Below are 22,204 nucleotides of genomic sequence, written 5' to 3' on the forward strand. Positions count from 1 at the left end.
CCTATGTTTTAAACTTAGCAAAGATAGGAGCATAAGAACTTTCCGTTTCAGGATATATTATTTTTGCGAAAGTTAATAGTAAAATGCACAATTTTAGACGTAAAACAATTCATATGGGAAACAGCATTATCAATATTTACAGATGTGCAACTTTAAACAACTAATATAAAATAAATTTGCTCAAATGAAAAACCCCTTGAAATCGTGGCTTTAAAAACGTAAAACGCGGAATACATTAATGATGCTTACGACAAAATACCTATGAATTTAATAAACACATCTATAAAGACCCTTTAGGTAGTTTATATTATGTATATAGCATGTTAGCATGTTAGCATGTTATTTTATAAGACTACATTTTACCTGGCAATGACTTCCTTATTTGTCTGTTCTTAGTTAAATAATGTATGATTACAAAGACGTTGAAGGTGAGATTTTAATTTCTTTGTGTATGTATATGTATAGTCCGAAATCATCTGCTTGAAAAACTTACTTTGAGACATATAGATAAATAGCTATATCATCGTTTAGACAAACATTAGAGTTAACGATACGTCATTCTTCGATTTGATAGAATAGTTTTCCTTTTTTTTTTTTTTTTATATATATACAACTATTCAGTTTATGCAAGAGAAACACCACTCGTATATGGAAAAGTTTACGAATGCATGTGTATGTTTAAAACAAAATGATCATGATTATATCCGGTTGAAATTTGATCCGAAGGAGAAAAAGTCACAGTAGTTTTTTATCTGGAGGAAAACATTTCCCTGGGATATTTTTTCCTTTGCCGTGAAATTCTATCTAGGTAGATAACTTATTGAATAGTTATTTGAAAAAACTTATCCTTAACAAATAATTTGAAATAATAATAGTGTATTTGAATTAAAGTTAAATTGTGACAACAAATATATTACAATGGGAAATTGTTTCACAAATTATCATTGAAAAATTTCCTGAAATATTCAGGTAAATATCGTTCTTTTAAAAAGAAAATTATCGTGAAACATAAGAAAGACAACCAGAAGTACTTTCAAAGATCGTAATTGTGAAATAATATCATGATTAAATAAGGTAAGTGGAATTGACATGTTAAAGTGAGTTGTTTTCAGATCTCAGTATAAAAATATATTAAAAATTAAAGGCAGAAATATAGTTGCATTACTACTGTTAACAGTAATGAAAGAATTTGATTATGATGATATTTTTAACTATATAAATCGTTTTGTCTGGGGACAAAGATGTAGTTGTTGATATGGAAATCAGATAAATCATAGCATAACAATATATTGGAACAAAAGCAATTTTAACAGCTGGATAGTATTTATCTGTGAAATGTTATCTGTCTTATTAAATAATGTTGTAAGTCATCTTTTTATATAAATGAATATATATAAAATAAGATTCAAGGAAAAATTTCACTATGAATGGATTCAGGAATATATATTATATTAATATCTTTAAAATATAAATTGCTCATAATTACCTCCCTCTGATAAATTATGCAGATTTGTATAGTAGTTAATGAGACTCTATTTCACAGGTTTCTGTGAAATAGGGTATGGCAAATAAATACCGGTACATACTATCCGCATAACACAGATATTTGTTCACTCCTCTGGAAAAAATCTACCTGTGAAATACCATGTGTGGAAAAAATTACTGGGACAAATTATCCCCAGGACAAAATATCACAGAGGAAGAAATAAACCGTAACATAGAGAATTTCTTTACATAAAACGTTAAATAAAAAGTGTGCATTCAATAGTCATTATTTGACCCTTTTTTTTACCAAACTAACTTTTTATACGCCTCGGTTTTTTTTTTAAATATGATATGTGCATGATATGATATCAACCTTTTATATTTATCTAATACTAACATTAACCTGGTACATTGAATGATACCTACATTAACCTGATAGTAATTAATTATTTACAAAATAACCAAAGTCAAAGGTAAATTAAAAAGCAGGAGTTCTACGAAACCTTGAAAAAACATGCCGTCAGTTTTCTCGTTTGAATTGTTTCACATTGTCATTTTGAGGCCTTTTATAGCTGACTATGCAGTATGGGCTTTGCTCATTGTTTAAGGCCGTATTGTGACCTTTAGTTGTTAATGTCTGTTTTATTTGGTCTCTTGTGGAGAGTTGTCTCATTAGCAATTATACATGTACCACGTTTTCTTTTTTTTAACATGAGACTAAATCAACCAATGGAACGAGTGAACAACAGCTGTCATTTTTCTTGACTTAGTACAGGTATTTATCCGAAAACACTAATGTTGGGTAGAACATGGTGAATGATACTAGATTCACCTGGTATCTGAATAAAATTAACCTAGTACACGATACTAAAATTACCAGTATAACATGCTAGAATTAGCTTGGTATAAGATAATAGAATTAATCTTGTATATGAGACTGAGATCTATGGTTTTTTTTTTATAACCGACTATATTCCACACCTTCTTTTTTATATGGTTTCTTGGTAGTAACAGTCGTTAAATCTTAAAAATTGTTTTTATTGGTATAAACATTGTTTTTGGTTTTTTAACAACAACAAAACTTAATATTCATCGCTATATATGTACAGAAATAAGAACTACATCCTGTCGATAATGTTAACTTATATATTTGCATTTAACAGGTTCATGCGTTTCTTTGACTGTTTATTACTTTTTTACCCTAATTCCAATGAATGTGTAAGGATTAATACCTTAGTCTGGGAGAACTTGATTTATTTATTAGTAGTAATTGGATTTGAACTATCTTACTTTTGTTTTGATTTAAGTTATCTTTATGCCTCGTATCGATTTTTAAGTTAAGCTAATTGCAACTGCTGTTTTACAGGTTGTGCCTATGTTGTGCTGCAACATGAATGTCCAAGGTTAAAGGATGAACTGAGCTCTTTAAAACGTATTTAACCCCTCAAAATTCTTTATGTTTCTGTCCCATTTTGTAATGATCAGTCCAACCTATAGACATTTGCCTCTAGCATTTTTTCCTGGATATTTTGTTCTTAACCTAATATGTCCAAATTTGTATCACTTATTCAAACATGTTCAAAACCTTTGTGCTAAATTTTGTTATTTGTTTCATGAAAATTTAGAAACTACGGTCACGATTGATTAAGTAGATTAAAACCCCCTATTTGTTTGATATTTTTTTTAATTTATTTTGCTTTCTGTTTTCATTTATACATATATATAGCTAATGTTTAAGTATTATCTCACTTGTTTTAATGCAATACAATTATAACAATTACAAGTCAGGATCCTTTTTTTCAGTCTGTGCCGTTGGTTCATGTCTGTCATGTTTGTTCTTCGTACATTGTTTCGTTATAAATTCAGCCGTTAGTTTTCTCAATTGAAAGTTTGTCGTTGTCTTTTATAGCCGACTTTATACCACATCTCCTTATTTTTATATGATACTTGACATAACTCGGTATATTAAAACAAACATTGCATATGAAACTTGATGTTACTATCATTTACCTGGTCTATAATACTAGACTTAGCATGGCATATTGAAACTTAAATTGTTCTGATATATATGATGCTATTATACTTATAATTCTATATAATTCTAAAATTAAATGGTATGTGATACTAGAATTAACCTGGTGTATGCTACTAACATAACCAGGTCTATGATACTCACATAACCAGGTTCATGGTACTAAAATTAATGCTGAAGATAAATCGAAAAGTAACTAATTCAACGGAATTTGTTTCATTTCAAAATATATTATTTTAACGACAGTTCGTTCTAAAGGTGAATAGTTTTAGACGTAAAAATAATTCCTATGGAAAACAGCATTGTCTATATTTACAGAAGCGCATTTTTAAATTGATCTAAATTTATTTTGCTCAAATGAAAAACCCCTTTAAATCGTGACTTTGCAAACGTAAAGCGCGGAATACATTAAAGATGCTTACGATAAAATACTTATGCATTTAATTAACACATCTATAAAGACCCTTTAGATAGTTTATATAGCATGCTAACATGTTATTTTAGACTACATCCTACCTGGCAATGACTTCCTTATTTGTCTGTTCTGCCTCGCATTTCCCCGTTTCTAAGCCTCATCTTTATATCGTTGATATGTCAAGTCAATGCACTTTTATTGTCTTTATACTGCAATCTAATAGTCAGTTAGTTACCTTCGTCCATGCATGCATGGAGTAAGCTTAGTTCCTAAGTTTTCATGTTTACATATCATGAAAAGGTTTAGTCATACTATCAAGTGTTTGCAATGTATTTCTTAAGGTAAGTTATTATGCACAATATGTCTTTAAATCATAATAAATAGGTTGAATATGAAAAAACCAACTAAAAAGACAAAAAAATAATTGAACTAACATCATGAAATTAAGCGGTAAAAAGAAATGGAGATTTTCTAAACTTGATGTTGATTTCCAGTTTTATTTAATACCTTGTTCAGAGTATATTTTCAATTGTCGTTTAGTGTGTATTTTATTATTTGATTTAAATATTCGGGCACTTCCCCCTTTTATAAAAAGGCCTCATATCATGCAGGCGGAGAAATGTACAGCACAATGAAATATACATCTACCTGTTGAAACCTGCAATCGATGATGAACAAGCTTGTTTGAGAATGAACTAAAATATCAACAATAAGCATAAAACATAATGATATATAGTTTGCAAACCAAAAATATAAACAAGTGAAATATGTTTTTTTTTCTTCTAAAAATTGCAAGAGAAATAAGTTTGAGTCGTTTTATACATTGGAAACAAGAACAGGTTGAATTGGTCGTATGAATAGATATTATAATTTCGGCAATTTCTATTTAAATATTCATGAGAAAAAAGTGATATCAGGTCATTGACTGTATATGACATAGAAATATACGGTCAACGCATTATGACTGCTCAAATAGAACGAGTGCAGTATAAATTTAATTAACAAATCTATAAAGACCCGTAAGTTATTTTATAACATGTGATTTCTTAAGACTACATCGTACCTGGCAACGACTTCCTTATTTGTGCAATCTTAGTAAAATAATGTATGATTAAAATGACGTTTCAGGTGAGATTTTAATTTTTTTGTATTTTTAATTGTGGATTGCGTTTAATGTCGCTCCAATTGGTTTGTCTTGGTTTTTTTTATCAAGAATTCGTTTTGATATGGGTTTTTTTCTTCCAGTTTATGATCCAATTCAATAAATGTTGTGGATAGAAACAAAATTCTTCTTAAAATTACTCAAATGACAAACTACAGTCAATTATAATTACACTGTTGTAAATAATTGTCCTTACGTCTAGCAAGTTCAAACAGTGTTTACTGATCATTTATTAAGGTATTTTTGGGGCATTATGGTGTCCTTTGCTTACTATCATGTCTTCAGTGGCGATATTCAATACTGACCTTTAAATTTACATGCCGTCATTTTATTTTGCTATTGGGACGTAAAAAAAAACAACCATACTTGTTTCCTTCACAACGAATAGAAAACTTTGGCGTATTTATGAAATATTATGTTAAAATTTTAAACATATAACGTAAAGATTTTATGACAAACAATTTTTGATTCAACATTTTTATCTCGTGTTTCCACTCGTCACAGTTATTAAAAATATATAATTAAACTACCAACAAGGTGAACGTTTTTAACTTGAAAAAATAAATAAATGCAGAGGTAAAATCAGTATGGGTCTTATATTTTTCGCGATTGAAATGTCGATTCGCTGATTTTTTTCTCTTCATGTTTTTAATGTATCTAGTGATGTTAGACCCCATTAACACTAGAATTGAAATTGAATCGATCTTTATTTGAATCGATCTTGAACAGACCAGTTCGCGTCTACATTGCACAAGCAAGATCGATCGAGATCGATCTTATTTAAACCAGCGCGTTTACACTACAACATAAAAAGAACCGATCTGACCTTTATTTTCATATCTAAATATATTAACATTCACCTGAAAAAAGATAGATTAAAAAAAAGATCGATCTTTTAAAACCACCTCTTGAGGTAGACTTTTTAAGTCCTATTGAAGATCGATCTAACCCGTTTACATTGGACCAAAGATCGATCTTTTTCGATCGTAGTAAAGATCGATTTTTTTTTCAGTGTAAACGGGGTCCTTTTGAATAAAATTGAAATATACTTCGTGTCACGTTAACCAATTATGACTGTTTTGATTGATGACACAATTTTGTCAATTTAACGGAATATTGCAAATATGTTTTGGAAATACATATTATACAAAACGATTAAATTGTTTCAGAAATCAAATTTCATAAATTAGAAATGATAAATTTGCTAAGACGAGCAAATGTTGTTTACCTATCCGGATTACCTGAGATTACCTGTAGTTTTGTTTGAAAGGGTTTCGTGTTGCTCCTGTTTTGTTAACTGCTGTTCATTTAGTTTTTTTAATTTTACGAAAGCTGTGTCGTAAATACCGTAGCAGGCATTGTTTTTTTCAATTTGAAAATTTCACACTCGATTAACCTTTAATGTCGAGCGTTTGATTTTATCGATTCTTTTTTACTTTTCTTTTTATATCTTTTCTGGAACTTGATGGTAATATTTTCAGAAATTTAAAACTAAGAAGATTGTTTGTTTGTAGGTGTGAATTTCTTGGCAATATAACCTGTTGTATTTTAAATGATCATAGACATTTTTTACAATGTCTCTTTTTTTGTATCTAGCAGATGATAATGGATTATCGATTCTTACGTAGTAAGCTATAAACAAGTGTTTTCAAAAATATAAAGTCATGAAAGGAAAACCAATTACAATTGTATCTGCAATTACTCATGCTAAACACAGCTACATGCAATATGTACAGAGATCGCATACTCTGCTAAAAATAATATTGTCCAATGGCTAATTTTTTAAACTAGAAGTACGAAAACAATTACTTCCAGCAGAATACATGGATATCTATATAACTAATTCGACAGACATTCAAGTTGACGACACATCAATTTTTAATTTTATAGAGTAGTTTTCCAATTTATAGATATTTAATACCGCAGTCCCATTATGCCAAGATCGCATTACGATCTGTGAAAAAAATTAAAATTTTGATGATCGTAGTACGATTGTGTAGATCGCAGAAAAGTCGTATCACGGTCGTAGTGAGGTCTTCAAGAGCGTGATGAGCGTGGCCAACTTTGAACATGTATAAAACAATCGTGGTGCGGTTGTGGCGAAATTAGGTCGTAGTAGAAGCGTAGTGAGAGCGCAGTAAGATCGCAAAGGTCGCTGTGCCATCGTATCGAAAGCGTGATTCTATTCGAAGATGCTGCGATACGATTTCACAGCGACGTCATTACGACTTCAGTACGACCATCACGTTCTCACCGCGACCAAACTACGCTTCCACTACGACTAAACCACGCTGTTCACGACCACAGTACAATCCTAGCACGCCCTTGCCGTCCTCAACACGCTCTTCTTATGACTTAACTACGTTCATACTACGACCATCATTCTCATTGTCATTTTTACCTAAAATATATTAATCTCTCCAGTTATTGTTTGTATGTAACTTCTCTAACGGTTCAGCCATGCTTCTCGTTTTTATATAGATAAGACCGTTGGTTTTCCCGTTTGAATGGTTTTACACTAGTAAATTTATATAATACACACTCCATGTAGGTTCGTTCGTACCGTTCGTCAAAATGTAGGAAAGCTCTATTTGACTGTTTCACTAACCAAACTAACTAATTATACGGACTGTTTGTTTTTTAAATATGATATTTGGGATTAAAATTCAACTGCTATCTAATACTAAAATAAGCCCGGTACAGTGATGGATACTTGCATTAACCTGGTATATACATGGAAGAAAAGGTATTCAAGGTAACAATATATAACCGATGTCTACGGTAAATAAAAAAAAAAGAACTCTTCGAAACCTGAAAAAATCAAACATTAGACTAAATCATCGACCGGAACGAGTAAAAACAATTGTAATTTTCCTGACTTGGTACAGGTAAATTGCCCGAACAAAATGTTGGTTATAACCTGGTATTTGATACTAGATTAACCTGGTATATGATACTAAAATTAACCTAATAAATGATACCGAAATTAATCCGGTAAATAAACTCATCATACATACCAGGATTGAACTTTTATATTTGCGCCAGACGCGCTTTTCGTCTACAAAAGACTCATTAGTGACGCTCGAATAAAACAAAGTTTTAAAAGGCCAAAAAAAGAACGAAGTTCAAGAGCATTGACGACCAAAAATTCTTAAACGTTTTACTAAATACAGCTGAGGTAAAATATGCCAAAATAAAACTGGTATATGATATAAAAATTAATTTGGTATATGATAATTAAATATACCTGGTGTATGATACAGGAATTATTTTGATATACGATATTAGAAATAACATGACAAATGATACTAGTATAACCTGCTGTTTAAATATGGGTTATTTCTCATTTCGCCTTAGCTGTCAAAGCATTATATAAAATTAATCTCATTTCGCCTTAGTATAAATTTTCAGGTAGAAAAGAATTAACTAAGGCGAAATGGGAACGTGTGTTAACAATGTAATTAAGTTTTTTTGTATTGCAATTAGTTGATATTTGTTATTTTAATGTCGAAATCTGCCATGAAATACTTTTTAAAAGAAGATGTTTTTTAGATGTCTTCCCGATTGTCCTGCCTTTTGAAAAAATCCTTTTATAGTGGCTCATCCTTTTGAAAATGTATATTTTTACTTGTGTGATATAAATAGTCATTGTTATTGTTTCTTATTAGAGATGACAAATAGGATACGGAATATTTCATACTAGAATTAACATGGCATTGATACAAACAGTACCCTGGTATATGAAACTAGAATTAACATGGCATATGATACTAGAAATAAAGTGATATAAATTATTAAGTCAGGGTTTTCGTCATCACAAATAAATAAATCCTTTAACATATTTTTGTTCATAGATACAAATATTTGGTTTGGAAGTTTGTCTGTAACTATAGAGTTGTTATTAAAAACTGTATATCACATCCTTATTGTTACTGCGATGTTGTTTATGAGTCACTAAAATTAGATAAGATCCATGTAAACTACTCAATATTTTGAATTAACTCATTCTTAAAACAACACAGGAGTAAAATCTTTAAATATTGTTTTATAGGTAAAAAAAACCAACATAAATAGATATTTATCGCTATATGTATAGTATTGAGAACTACATCCTGTTGATACTATTAACTTATATATTGGCATTGTACAGGATCATGCGTTTCTTTGACTTTTTATTACGTTTTTACACTAAATCTGTTGGATGGGAAATGATTGATACTTTATTCGTGGAGATGTTGATTCATTTATTAGTTGTAAATTTCTTTGAACTAGCTTTCGCTAGATTTGTGAACTCTAATTTTGTTGCTTTGTGTCTATTGTTTTTTGTCCCACCACTCGCAAAGCATAGCAGGAGACATAGAAATATCTGGCGACTGTCCATCCGTCTGTCCGGTCTTGTTATCGCTCTCACTTATTCAATTCATACCATATTTTTGTAAAACTTATACATGTATCAGCAATGTCTCGGACAAGTTCGAAAATCAGTGCCCATGAACTATTTTGTATCGTTAACGATCTCATGTGTACAATTATTGGCAGATGTTTATGAAACTACTTTCATAGGTTTATATCAGTACTGTTTTTGTAGATTTTGAAAATCAATGCCGATGAACATATTGTTTCTTCGTAAATTGTTTTGGTATAAATTAAGCCATTAGTTTCCTCAAACTAATTTCATGTCGTAGCCTTTTATAGTCGACTATATGGTATGGTGGTTTTTTTATCATTGATAAAGGCAGTACGGTTGCCTATAATTGCTTACATCTATTTCATTTGAAGTTTGGTGGATAGTTTTCTCATTGGCAAACATAAAACATCTCCTTAATATTCTGATATGATACTAGGATAAACATGGCGTATGATACTTGAATTAATAAAATATATATAACTATAATTTACCTGGTATATAATACCAAAATTGACATGATATGTCATGCTAGAAGTAGCCTGTTACGTGACACTAGAATTAACCTGGGTTATAAAACTAGAATGAACCTGGTTTATGATACTGTAATTAACCTGGTTTATGATAATAGAATTAACCTGTTTTTTTTATACAAGAATTAACCTGGTTTATGATACTTAATTAAACCTGGTTTATGATACTTAATTAAACCTGGTTCATGATACTTAACTAAACCTGGTTTATGATACTATTATTAACCTGGTTTCTGATTCTATAATTAACCTGGTTTATGAAACTATAATTAACCTGGTTTATGATACTTTAATCAATCTGGTTGATGAAACACAGTGTACTAAAATTAATCTGGCTTATGATACTTAAATTATCTGGTATAGGATACTATGATTAACCTAAGCTATAAAATTTGATTAACCGGGTTTATAATACTATAATTGACCTGGTTTATGATACTATAATTAATCTGGTTTATGATACTATAATTAACCTGGTTTATGATACTATAATTAATCTGATTTATGATACTATAATTATCCGGGTTTATGATTATAATTTATAAGTAATCTGGTTTATGATACTTTAAATAACCGAGTTTATGATACTATAATTAACCGGGTTTTGATACTATAAGTAACCGGGTTTATGATACAATAATTAACTGGATTTATGATACTATAATAAACCGGGTTTATGCTACTATAATTAGCCTGGTTTATGATACTATAATTAATCTGGTTTACGAAACTATAATTAACATGGTTTATGATACTATAATTAATCTGGTTTATGATACAATAATTAATCTCGTTTATGATACAATAATTAACTGGGTTTATGATACTATAATTATCCGGGTTTATGATTATAATGTATAATTAATCTGGTTTATGATACTATAATTAACCTGGTTTATGATACTATAATTAACCTGGTTTATGATACTATAATTAGCCTGGTTTTATAGAACCAGATTTAACCTGGTTTATGATACTATAATAAACCGGGTTTATGCTACTATAATTAGCCTGGTTTATGATACTATAATTAATCTGGTTTATGATACTATAATTAACCTGGTTTATGGACAAATACTATAGTATCATAAACCAGGTTTAATCCACCGTTTTCTACATTTGAAAATGCCTGTACCAAGTCAGGAATATGACAGTTTTTGTCCATTCGTTTTTGATGCGTTTTGTTATTTGATTTTGCCATGTGATTATGGACTTTACCAATTGATCTTCCTCTAAGTTCAGTATTTTTGTGATTTTACTTTTTATGATACTATAGTTAACCTGAGTTATGATATTATAATTAACCTGGTTTATGATACTATAATTAATCTGGTTTATGATACTATAATTAATCTGGTTTATGATACTATAATTAATCTAGTTTATGATACTATAATTATCCGGGTTTATGATTATAATTATTAATTAATCTGGTTTATGGGACTATAATTAACCGGGTTTATGATACTATAATTAACCGGGTTTTGATACTATAATTAACCGGGTTTATGATACAAGAATTAACCGGGTTAATGATACTATAATTAACCGGGTTTATGATACAATAATTAACCTTGCTAATGATACAATAATTAACCGGGGTTTATGATACAATAATTAATCTGGTTTATGATACTATAATTAACCTGGTTTATGATACTATAATTAATCTGGTTTATGATACTACAATTATCCGGGTTTATGATTAACCTGGTTTGTGATACTATAATTTACCGGGTTTAAGATACTATAATTAACCGGGTATATGATACTATAATTAACCTGGTTTATGATACTATAATTAACCGGGTTTATGATACTATAATTAATCTGGTTTATGATACTATAATTAAACTGGTTTATGATACTATAATTAATCTGGTTTATGATACAATAATTAACCGGGGTTTATGATATTATAATTAATCTGGTTTATGATACTATAATTAACCTGGTTTATGATACTATAATTAGCCTGGTTTATGATACTAAAGTTAACCTGAGTTATGATACTATATTTAACCTGGTTTATGATACTATAATTAATCTAGTTTATGATACTATAATTAATCTGGTTTATGATACTATAATTATCCGGGTTTATGATTATAATTATTAATTAATCTGGTTTATGATACTATAATTAACCGGGTTTTGATACTGTAATTAACCGGGTTTATGATACAAGAATTAACCGGGTTTATGATACTATAATTAACCGGGTTTTTGATACTAGAATTAACCGGGCTAATGATACAATAATTAACCGGGATTTATGATACTATAATTAATCTGGTTTATGATTCTATAATTAATCTTGTTTATGATACTATAATTAACCTGGTTTATGATACTATAGTTAACCTGAGTTATGATACTATAATTAACCTAGTTTATTATACTATAATTAACCTTGTTGATGATACTATTATTTACCGGGTTTATGATACTATAATTAACCGGGTATATGATACTATAATCAACCTGGTTTATGATACTATAATTAATCTGGTTTATGATACTATAATTTACCGGGTTTATGATACTATAATTAATCTGGTTTATTATACCATTATTAACCTGGTTTATGATACCATAATTAACTGGTTTATGATTAACCTGGTTTGTGATACTATAATTTACCGGGTTTAAGATACTATAATTAACCGGGTATATGATACTATATTTAATTTGATTTATGATACCATTATTAATCTGGTTTATGATACTATAATCAACCTGGTTTATGATACTATAATTGATACGAAAAAAACAGGTATATGGTATCAATACTTAAGATTAATCGAAAAGTAACCAATTCATTAATTGTTCTCAATTATATAATTGTTTGTATATAGTTTGTTTTGATAAATACCGATTTTCAAAACATAAATTGTTTCAAGATATCATATCTCACAAGTTCATGTGTTAATTTTTATGAATAATGATTAAACATATCTCGACATTGTTCATATTCATTGACGTTATTTATATGGTTTTAGGATGAAACAGAAACTGTATTTGTGGATGATGAAGAGCAGAAGAAAGTGTAAGTCTTTATATATATGTTATGATTTTCTCCTACAACCCAAACAAACCATCAGAAAATTAACATACACTTGATTGAAATGAGCTAGAGTCTCACAAATGAGCTAGAGTCTCACAAAAGAGCTAGAGTTTTTCACAAATAAGCTAGAGTCTCACAAATGAGCTAGAGTCTCACAAATTACCTAGAGTGTCACAAATGACCTAGAGTGTCACAAAGCATAGATGAGAAGATAAATGATAAAGTAAATTCCGAAATATTTTCTTATTCTGAAACTCAGTATACGTTTTATCTATACAAGAATAAACAATATATATGTACATTAATATTATGAATCAGGACAAAACACTGTATTAGGTTGCACGACAAAAATTGCTTTGACTCGATAGTAACTAATATCCAGTAAAGTGATAGAACACTTTCAATCTGATACATGGTTGTATATCAATTTACTTTTTTTTCTATTTGTATCCAATTCAGTAAAATATAAATAAACGCACTACTTTTTAATAATGAAAAATACAAGTAAAAATGCATAATAAGGGAATAGAGTAACCCTTTTGTTTGATTTGTATAACTTTTTATTGAATTGTGCACATGGAAGGAAAAAAAAGATTGAAATAGTATAACATGGATTTTGCAAGGTAATTTTACTATTTATCTGAGTGTCTGTTAGTATTTTATCATCGTACTGAATATAAGCTCTTATCGAGTTGGTACATTTTTTTTTCGAAAAAACACGATAATGCGATATTATTTTAATAAAATAGCTTGGCCTCGAAAGGGGTAAAGTAAACCAAATACAGAGATATAAACATGATAAAGAGTATTCAACATGAGCTATCAGTTTGATCAAATCCCAACCAATCGTGTTGATCAGTAAAATATATAATAATATGACGCATTATGTAAAGACTGACCAAGGTTCAATCGCTAAGATTCACATTATATTCTGCAATACTTAAAGGAATGGAGTATCAATACATTTAATCGCGCATCAAAATGCACTGCCCGCCATCACGGCCCACCTTCTATGTAGAGCATCTATTGGTTATGCATATTGCTACATGTGATTCGTTTTTGTCCCTAATATGCATGACATACTGGGCCTGAAACAAACAATCAATCAAATATTGGGTATTTATTTTCTTTGAATACATCACTGTTATGTTATGTGAAGTACTTTTTTCAAATTGAATTAAGCACACCAATGGCATAAGGAATTTCTCAAAAGATCTTGTTAACACCAGATGTTCTGCATATAAAATCTTCAATTTTCACTGACGTCATTTAACAATAGAGTCATTTAAAAGTTTCCAAAGATATCACAGATGCAGATTAAACAAAACAACAATCATGATATATGTAATAAACAAAATAAACAATTCATGATGCATGTATTGATAAAATGTATCAGCATTTTGTGCGTATTCCAATATTCTGGACACCATCTAATTAAGTATCGAGGTTACTTCCGAAGACTGCCGACGGTTATATTACCCGATATAATAATAAATATAGATATAGATTAATAGCGAACACGTTATATAAATTTTCTATAGCCGCCTGCTGTACTTGTCGATTGCTGCTTAAGGAGGAAAATGATAGCATTGAATGGAAGTTTTGTTTTTCTTTCAATCTATTTCTATTTTTACTATTTACCAGAATGTATTCCGTGAATCCATAGTTGATTCCGTTCTTGCAAAATTGTGACAAACATTTAGAAGATCAGTTTTTAGTGTTTACAGGGGAGGTACTATTTTGTCACTAGATTTCCCATTGTAGATGAACAAACCTGAGCAATGAATGAATTCTGGAGGGAATTTTCTTATTGTATTTCCTCTTGTCTTTATCACTTTTGATTCATACATTCTGCTTTATAAAGAACATGATAAGTCTACCAATAGTGTTGTTGGGTATTGCATGCTTTTTCTTTAATAAATATATAGATAATATAGAATAATATCCCTTACTAATAGGATCTTTTTATGTGTTCGATATTATTAGTTAACTTACCTCCTATTCATTACTAGTAATATCATTGGTTAAGAACAACCACGCGGAGACTTGTGTATTTCATATGGGGTTAGTAGGCATGATGTATTTAAATACACGGTTAGTAGTGCTGTTACGTCCCTTTAGGGAAACACCACCACGTAAATCTGAAATGTTTCACCCAGACAACATACGGGAAAATGAATATGAACAACTAGAACATGTAGAATATATGCAAAAAAAAATCATTTTTAAAAAGATAATTATATATAACAAGTAAACGTTGCATGTTATAGGTTGGCCTTTGTTTTTGTATAGACCAATGGAAGTAGGTTCCTTATATTGAAAACTTGATCACTTTGATAGCTATAGGTCACTAGTACATATGTTAAGATAGTTGGTAAGATGAATTCGTCACACAGTGTGCTAATGACCTGAAGCGATATATATGGGATAAGAAAATTCCATCTTGGTTTCATGCTTTGCTCTCATAACGGTACCATGTATATAGTATCAGGTCTCTAGCATACTATGTAACTAATATGGGGTTCGAGCTTTGCTCTCACCCAATATGAAATTTACTGACCCCATGTATATTGTATTCGGTCACTAGGACACTATGTAACTAATGCATGTATTACCTAGTATGCTAGTGACCTAATACGATATACATGGGGTCAGTAAATTCCATATGGGGATTCGAATGAAGTGTGCTAGCTATATATTGTAACCTAATGGAATATATATATATCGTATGAGGTTACATATATATATATATATATATATTTATAGGGTCAGTGACTTCTATAAGGGATGAGAGCATATAATGTCACTAGCACACTGTGAAACGAATTTATTTCACCGAACGATTTTAACATGTAGTATTTAGACTAGAGGCCTATTAATGTGATCAAGTCTTCAATATCAAGAATTTACTAACATTGGTTTATACAAAAACAAATGCCAGCAATAGCAACTGGTCACCTTTTAATGTATGTTATTAATTTGTTTCAATCGTTCATCGTCAAAATCTTCGTCTGTTGAAACCTTAAAGATTTTTCCTCAACACCGTGTAGTTTTTACAAAGGTATGCAGCACTACTACTAACCGTATATTGAAGTAAACCACGCTTACGACCACCATATGAAAAACAGAGTTCCAAGTAGGTGCTTTCACATTCCTAGAAATGTATATGTGGTAAGATAATGCAAGGCAGATATATTTGTAAAATGTTATTGTTAACTTCTTTTCTAAGCATACACAATAATATTGTATTCATTTATTTTTTTCATTGTGTTTTAGGTATAGTAATCCCATGGGTAGCTTGTGTCGTTGTATTGATCTTTTTCGTTTTTCAAACGAATACTAATACGTTCCAATTTTTGGAGGTCCTCAATTATCAGTTTTTCATGTTTAATAGCAACTCGACGAAAACACAGTCAATAAACCAGATAGGAAAAACCATACCAGCTCTATCAAGCAAAGCTTTTATAAAGCAAGTCAATTATACTTCCACTACTAAAGGGTTGCAAACATCGGCTATTTATCCTACACTTGCCAATCTCACTCATTGTTTATGTCCGGTAGAGATTTTGGGCTTAGGAAACCGGATGTTCCAATTTGCAACACACTTTGCTGTTGCTAGGTCTAAAGGTATGCGGTTAATCATCTCTAAACATTCAGAGTTAAATCGTATATTCAAACTCCATGACATTGATCTATGGGATAACATAACCATATGCAGCAAATTTACTGTCCGATTAGAAAAACAGAACTGTGCATATGACAAAAATCTATTAAACTTCAACAGTTCTCAAAATATAAGACTATTTCCTTGTTTACAGTCTTATAAATATTTTGACAACTATACAACTGAACTGAGGAAACAATTTACATTTAGAGACCAAATACCTCAGGAAGCAGAAAATGATCTAAATCAGATAATCAAACGACACAATATAGGATCTAGAAGGGACATAACTCTTGTCGGTGTTCATGTACGCCGAACAGACTGGTTGAATAATCCGCATGGTTATAATGTAGCAACACCACAGTATATGACGAAGGCCGTGCAATATTTTAAATCAAAATATCAAAATGTTATGTTTATTGTGTCATCTCTAGATCTGCCATGGACTAGAGCTAATATGCCTAACAACACAAAAGTTGAATATTTGTCTAATCCGCAAAGGGAGGTAATCGTTGCTACTTTATCATTATGTAATCATACAATAACAACAGTCGGTTCGTTTGGATGGTGGATTGGATGGCTTACGGGAGGAGAAGTCACATATTTCAAATGGCCCGCAGTAGAGGGGACTGACTTACGAAAACAGTACAGCAAAGATTACTCTGATTATTTCTACCCGAATTGGATTGGACTATAAACGATTCCTGTCTACTGAGATATTTTTAAATTCATTTAAATTCCTTTTATTTATAGATTTATATTTAAAACACTTGAAGTAAATACATGTGTATAGTGATACAGCGGTGTGATCTGTGCCTAGAATGATTTCAGACGGTATTTTGGCACATGATAACATGCTATCCTTTTTTTAAATGACGTCACAACAGGTAAAATAGTGAAAAAGAAATTACGACCTCGATTATTATTGAATTTCGACATGCGGAACTGAGAAGAGCAAACAGGTCTTAAGTGTGAAATACTTCCCAAATTGACTTTATAACACATGAACTATAGAAAAAGGATCCCAAAAATGATAAATTGTTGAACTTTATCATTTTTGTTAAAATATTGTCCAGAGAGGAGTGTACATCATATTGTGAGCATTGTAACTTTTGGTAAATTTTTCTAAAATGCCATATTGTTCAACTTTAACCTTGTCTTTTTTCTAACCTCCCTCCAACCACTTACAGTGTCGCATAATCGCATATCGAAGAGCTAGGACATTTGAAAGGTACAACTTCTCAATTGTCCTACATTATATATATATTATGAAATAGATTACAGATACCGTGAGGGCGTCAAATTTATCTTTCTGACACAATCATTTACCTATGTCTTTTCCTTCGATTTAAAAATTGCATATCAAAAGTAAATACAGCTCAATCAGAAAAATTGTTTGCAGGTTAAAAACGAGGAAAAAGTTGGACTTTAACATCACTGCCTGTTGCATCGTCAGAGCATCATTTTTGTCAAATTTTGTTTGTTTGATTTAATTTTTTCTTGTGAATAATTCCTGTTTTCGGCCGATTTAACAGTTGACATAAATACTGTTTATTAAGGTGGTATTTTTACTGTTAATGAAAGAACATATGCAGTAAACGTCAATGAAACAGCATTCGAACGACAAAATATATTTAAGATATCTAGAGGTCAACAATAAGTTTTCAATTCTCTTGATGTACTTATTTTCATTTATTCAAACATTGCACATTTGCTTTCATTGAGATCAATTAGTTTTTGTGTGTTATCAGTTGATGATAAAAGGTATTATTATTTGAAATGTTATATCAAATGAATCAGCCAATTATATAAAGCTAGAATGTTATGCGTTCTCAATTTCTCTATCATAATTTTCTTTTAATGTGTGTCATAGATCATGACGACACTTGAGCTTCAATATCGTAACCACAATCTCGCCTTCTCCTCTTCGATTGTGAAATCTTTGAATGAGACTCGCGTTCGAGTCTACACTTAACATAAGAAATACGACGGATGTCACTTGTGGGATAATATCTGTTAACCTTTCCGGAACTCCTGATATGAACCCAAGGTTTTGATGTGACTTTTTTGTCCAGTCTTGACTTTTCCTTGTATTTGACCTCATTTATCTATAAAAGTAGCACATGTAGATACATTTTTATTACATATTGGAAATAATTATGTCAAATTAGCTTGTATGTAAGTTTTGTAAAAATAATACTGTAGGATTAAACCTTGAGAAAAAAGGCCTGTACTTAACAAAACAAAAAAGCAAAAGTTTTTGAGTAGTGTATAATTTGGATGTGATAAGACTATAACTAAATTTAAGCCCTATTTTGCACCATGTGAGTAAGACTTATAATAAATTAAAAAACATTAATTTTCTACAGTGATACGATATATTTGTTCTTTGTCTCCGTGGTCAATGGTGATTTTAGTATAGAAACTGCTTGAATAATATTTATGTGTAGCTTCCTGATAGACATTTTTCCGTGTAAGTCTTCTGCTTAATTAAAAATGCTGGCCAAAAATATTCTTGCTACGAAGTACACTGAATATGATATTCAATATATTTCTTGTTATCCTGCATTCAGTCACGTATTGTACAAAGAATAGGTACACATTAAAATATTTTTGTTCGTTATACTTACTTATACTTAACATTAAGTGTCCTGTTACTCAGCTTCCATATTGTGAAAACAGTAATGTGAATATTTTGTTTTGTGTGACAGTTCATTTTGTGTTTCGCTTCGCGATCAGCGTTTATACTATGTTGCATTCTTTAAAAATTAGAGACCATTTTTTGGATTCAAATAATTCATTAAAATACCATTTGTAAATAGCAGAAAAATATATGTAGGCTGCATTATTTCCATTGTTGTATTTATAAAATGCATCTTTTTGCGATAAGAAACATGTGAAATACTAGGCGATCCTTATTTTCCGACAAGAAATATAAGAAGATGTGATATAGGTCAAATATAAAAAAAAGAAGATGTGGTATGATTGTCAATGCGACAACTCTCCACAAGAGACCAATTGACACAAACATTAACAACTATAGGTAACCATACGGCTTTCAACAATGATCAACGCCCATATCGCAAAGTCAGCTATAAAAGACCCCGAAGTGACAATGTAAAACAATTCAAACGAGAAAACTATCGACCTAATTTATGTACAAAAATAAACGAAAAACCAAATATATAACACATAAACAAACGACAACCACTGAATAACAGGCTCCTCATTTTGGAAAGGAACATTCATACAGAATATGACTTGGTTAATTATGTAAGCGGGATCCGAACGCTTCCCTAACAACAGCGGTGTACAGTACAACATTAGAACGAACTATACAAATCAGTTGAAAAAGGCTTATCTCATCAGACGGATAAAATACAAATACTACACACAGTACATATGTTGTATATATACATGATATATTTGAATACACAATTTATTTTGATTGCTTCCCTTTACACGAACGTGTTGAAGACCGTATAACGTACCTTGACCTATAATGGTTTACCTTTATCAATTGTTACTTGGATGGAGATTGGTCTCATTGGCACTCATACCACATCTTCCTATATCTATCGTATATTTTTTTTGCACGATGATGAATTAATCCAAGAATAATTTTTTTTATTCTATGAGGTTAAAAGACAAAAAAATCATCATCCATGGGTGAACGGATAGTCCTAGTGGATCATTTGAATGGCAGGAAAATGTCAATGTCAATAAGTGCTTATCTGCGAAGGCTACATTGTAAGGGTTACGATTAACTCACCTCCAAAGTTTCATTCACGTTGTTTTGGGGTATTTTTCCAATAGTTACGTCTTGAATTGTGTTTTTTTTTTCATTTTCTAGTTTTTTGTTTATTTGTTTTGATGTACTATATGAGTTTTCTCTACGTCTTTATCTTTTTAGTTTTCTCTGCGTCTTTATCTTTTTAGTTTTCTCTGCGTCTTTATCTTTTTAGTTTTCTCTGCGTATTTATCTTTTGACAATATTGTTTTCTATCCAGTTTCAACTGAAGACTTGTTATCTTCAATTTTTGTCTTGTACTGATTATATTATTCATTCTTATCTTGATTGAAATATTCACAGTAATTTATGCAGTTGCTTCATTTATACAAAGTAAACCATATCAAATGGAGTGATTCTTAGTAGTATATGTCGTACTAACAAAGAAAGTTCTCTTGTGAAATTTTGGTGTCATAGTAATTAAGAAACCAGTTAAGTTCAAAATGAATTTAGAGCAATTTGATACCGAGAATAGCAGATCGTCCCTTCGTATGATATTTATTGGTGTAGCCATTTTTACAGAATAAAATGGAACACTTTTTTCTATATTTGTTGGCTATATCAGAATTCACTTCAATTCAATTATTCTTTCCATATAACTTCATTAGCTCATAAAAGTTCATTTTCCAAAATTTTTGCAGATTCTAGATTTCAAATCTTCAATTTAACACCCAATTGATGCTAATGCAAATATAAGGTATAAATCTGAGTCAGCATTTTTTTTAAATCAATATCTCGAATAGAATCTGTGAAATCTGTCAATATTTTTGGCTTATTTTGTTCCTTAATTGATGCCTTTCCGACTTATAGTAACAATTATAAATTCTTCGGGTTTTTTTTCTCATTTCGCCTAAGAACATTCTTGCATCATCTGCATAACATATTATAAAGACCATTCAAGTGACGGTGAGTATACTGCAAGGTCGGGGATACAAATGATGACAAACAGACACCTGAATAAACGGTGCATACATATCATTCAGGTGACGATGAGTATACTGCAAAGTCGAGGATATAAATGAGGACAAACAGACACCTGAATAAACGTTGCATGAATTTCATTCAAGTGACGGTGATTATACTGCAAGGTCGGGGATACAAATGAGGACAAACAGATACCTGAATAAACGGTGCATAAATATCATTCAAGTGACGATGATAATTTATGTCTGCAAGGTCGGGGATACAATTGAGGATAAACAAACAACTGAATAAACGGTGCATACATATCATTCAAGTAAAGATTATTCTACTGCAAGGTCGGGGATACAAATGAGAAAAAACAAACACCTGGATAACAGGTACATAAAGACCATTCAAGTGACGATGATTCTACTGCAAGGTCGGGGATACAAATGAGAAAAAAACAAACACCTAGATAAATGGTGCATAAATATCATTCAAATGACGATGATTATACTGCAAGGTCGGGGATGGGATCTAACAGACACCTGGATAAAAGGTGCACTAAACTTGTATTTCAAACTTGATTGTTACATGGAATGCAATAACTGTCACATGATTTCATGATTCAATCATTTCCCCTGATATACGAGAAATAACATGTCATAATATCCATTGTCATTATTTATATATAAATATAATTTGTCTATGCGTTCTTATCAGGAGATATCATAAATGAGTTATAATG

General features: G+C 30.5%; 1 protein-coding gene across 1 annotated transcript; it reads left to right on the forward strand.

Moving 5' to 3' along the window:
• Positions 1-338: 338 nt before the first annotated feature.
• Positions 339-18,553, forward strand: LOC139522375 (galactoside alpha-(1,2)-fucosyltransferase 2-like). Its single transcript, XM_071315902.1, has 3 exons — positions 339-428; positions 13,035-13,081; positions 16,376-18,553. The coding sequence occupies exons 2-3, from the start codon at positions 13,036-13,038 to the stop codon at positions 17,458-17,460; spliced, it is 1,131 nt and encodes a 376-aa protein (XP_071172003.1). The 5' UTR covers positions 339-428; position 13,035; the 3' UTR covers positions 17,461-18,553.
• Positions 18,554-22,204: the final 3,651 nt, after the last annotated feature.

This window comes from Mytilus edulis, chromosome 5 (genome assembly GCF_963676685.1).
Source record: "Mytilus edulis chromosome 5, xbMytEdul2.2, whole genome shotgun sequence".
In the NCBI taxonomy this organism is placed as follows: Eukaryota; Metazoa; Mollusca; class Bivalvia; order Mytilida; family Mytilidae; genus Mytilus; species Mytilus edulis.

Excerpts from the sequence above, each read along its gene's own strand:
- LOC139522375 (XM_071315902.1), top strand. The coding sequence starts at position 13,036 with ATGAAACAGAAACTGTATTTGTGGATGATGAAGAGCAGAAGAAAGT. Across the intron at positions 13,082-16,375 it reads GATGAAGAGCAGAAGAAAGT|GTATAGTAATCCCATGGGTA; the intron begins GTAAGTCTTTAT and ends ATTGTGTTTTAG.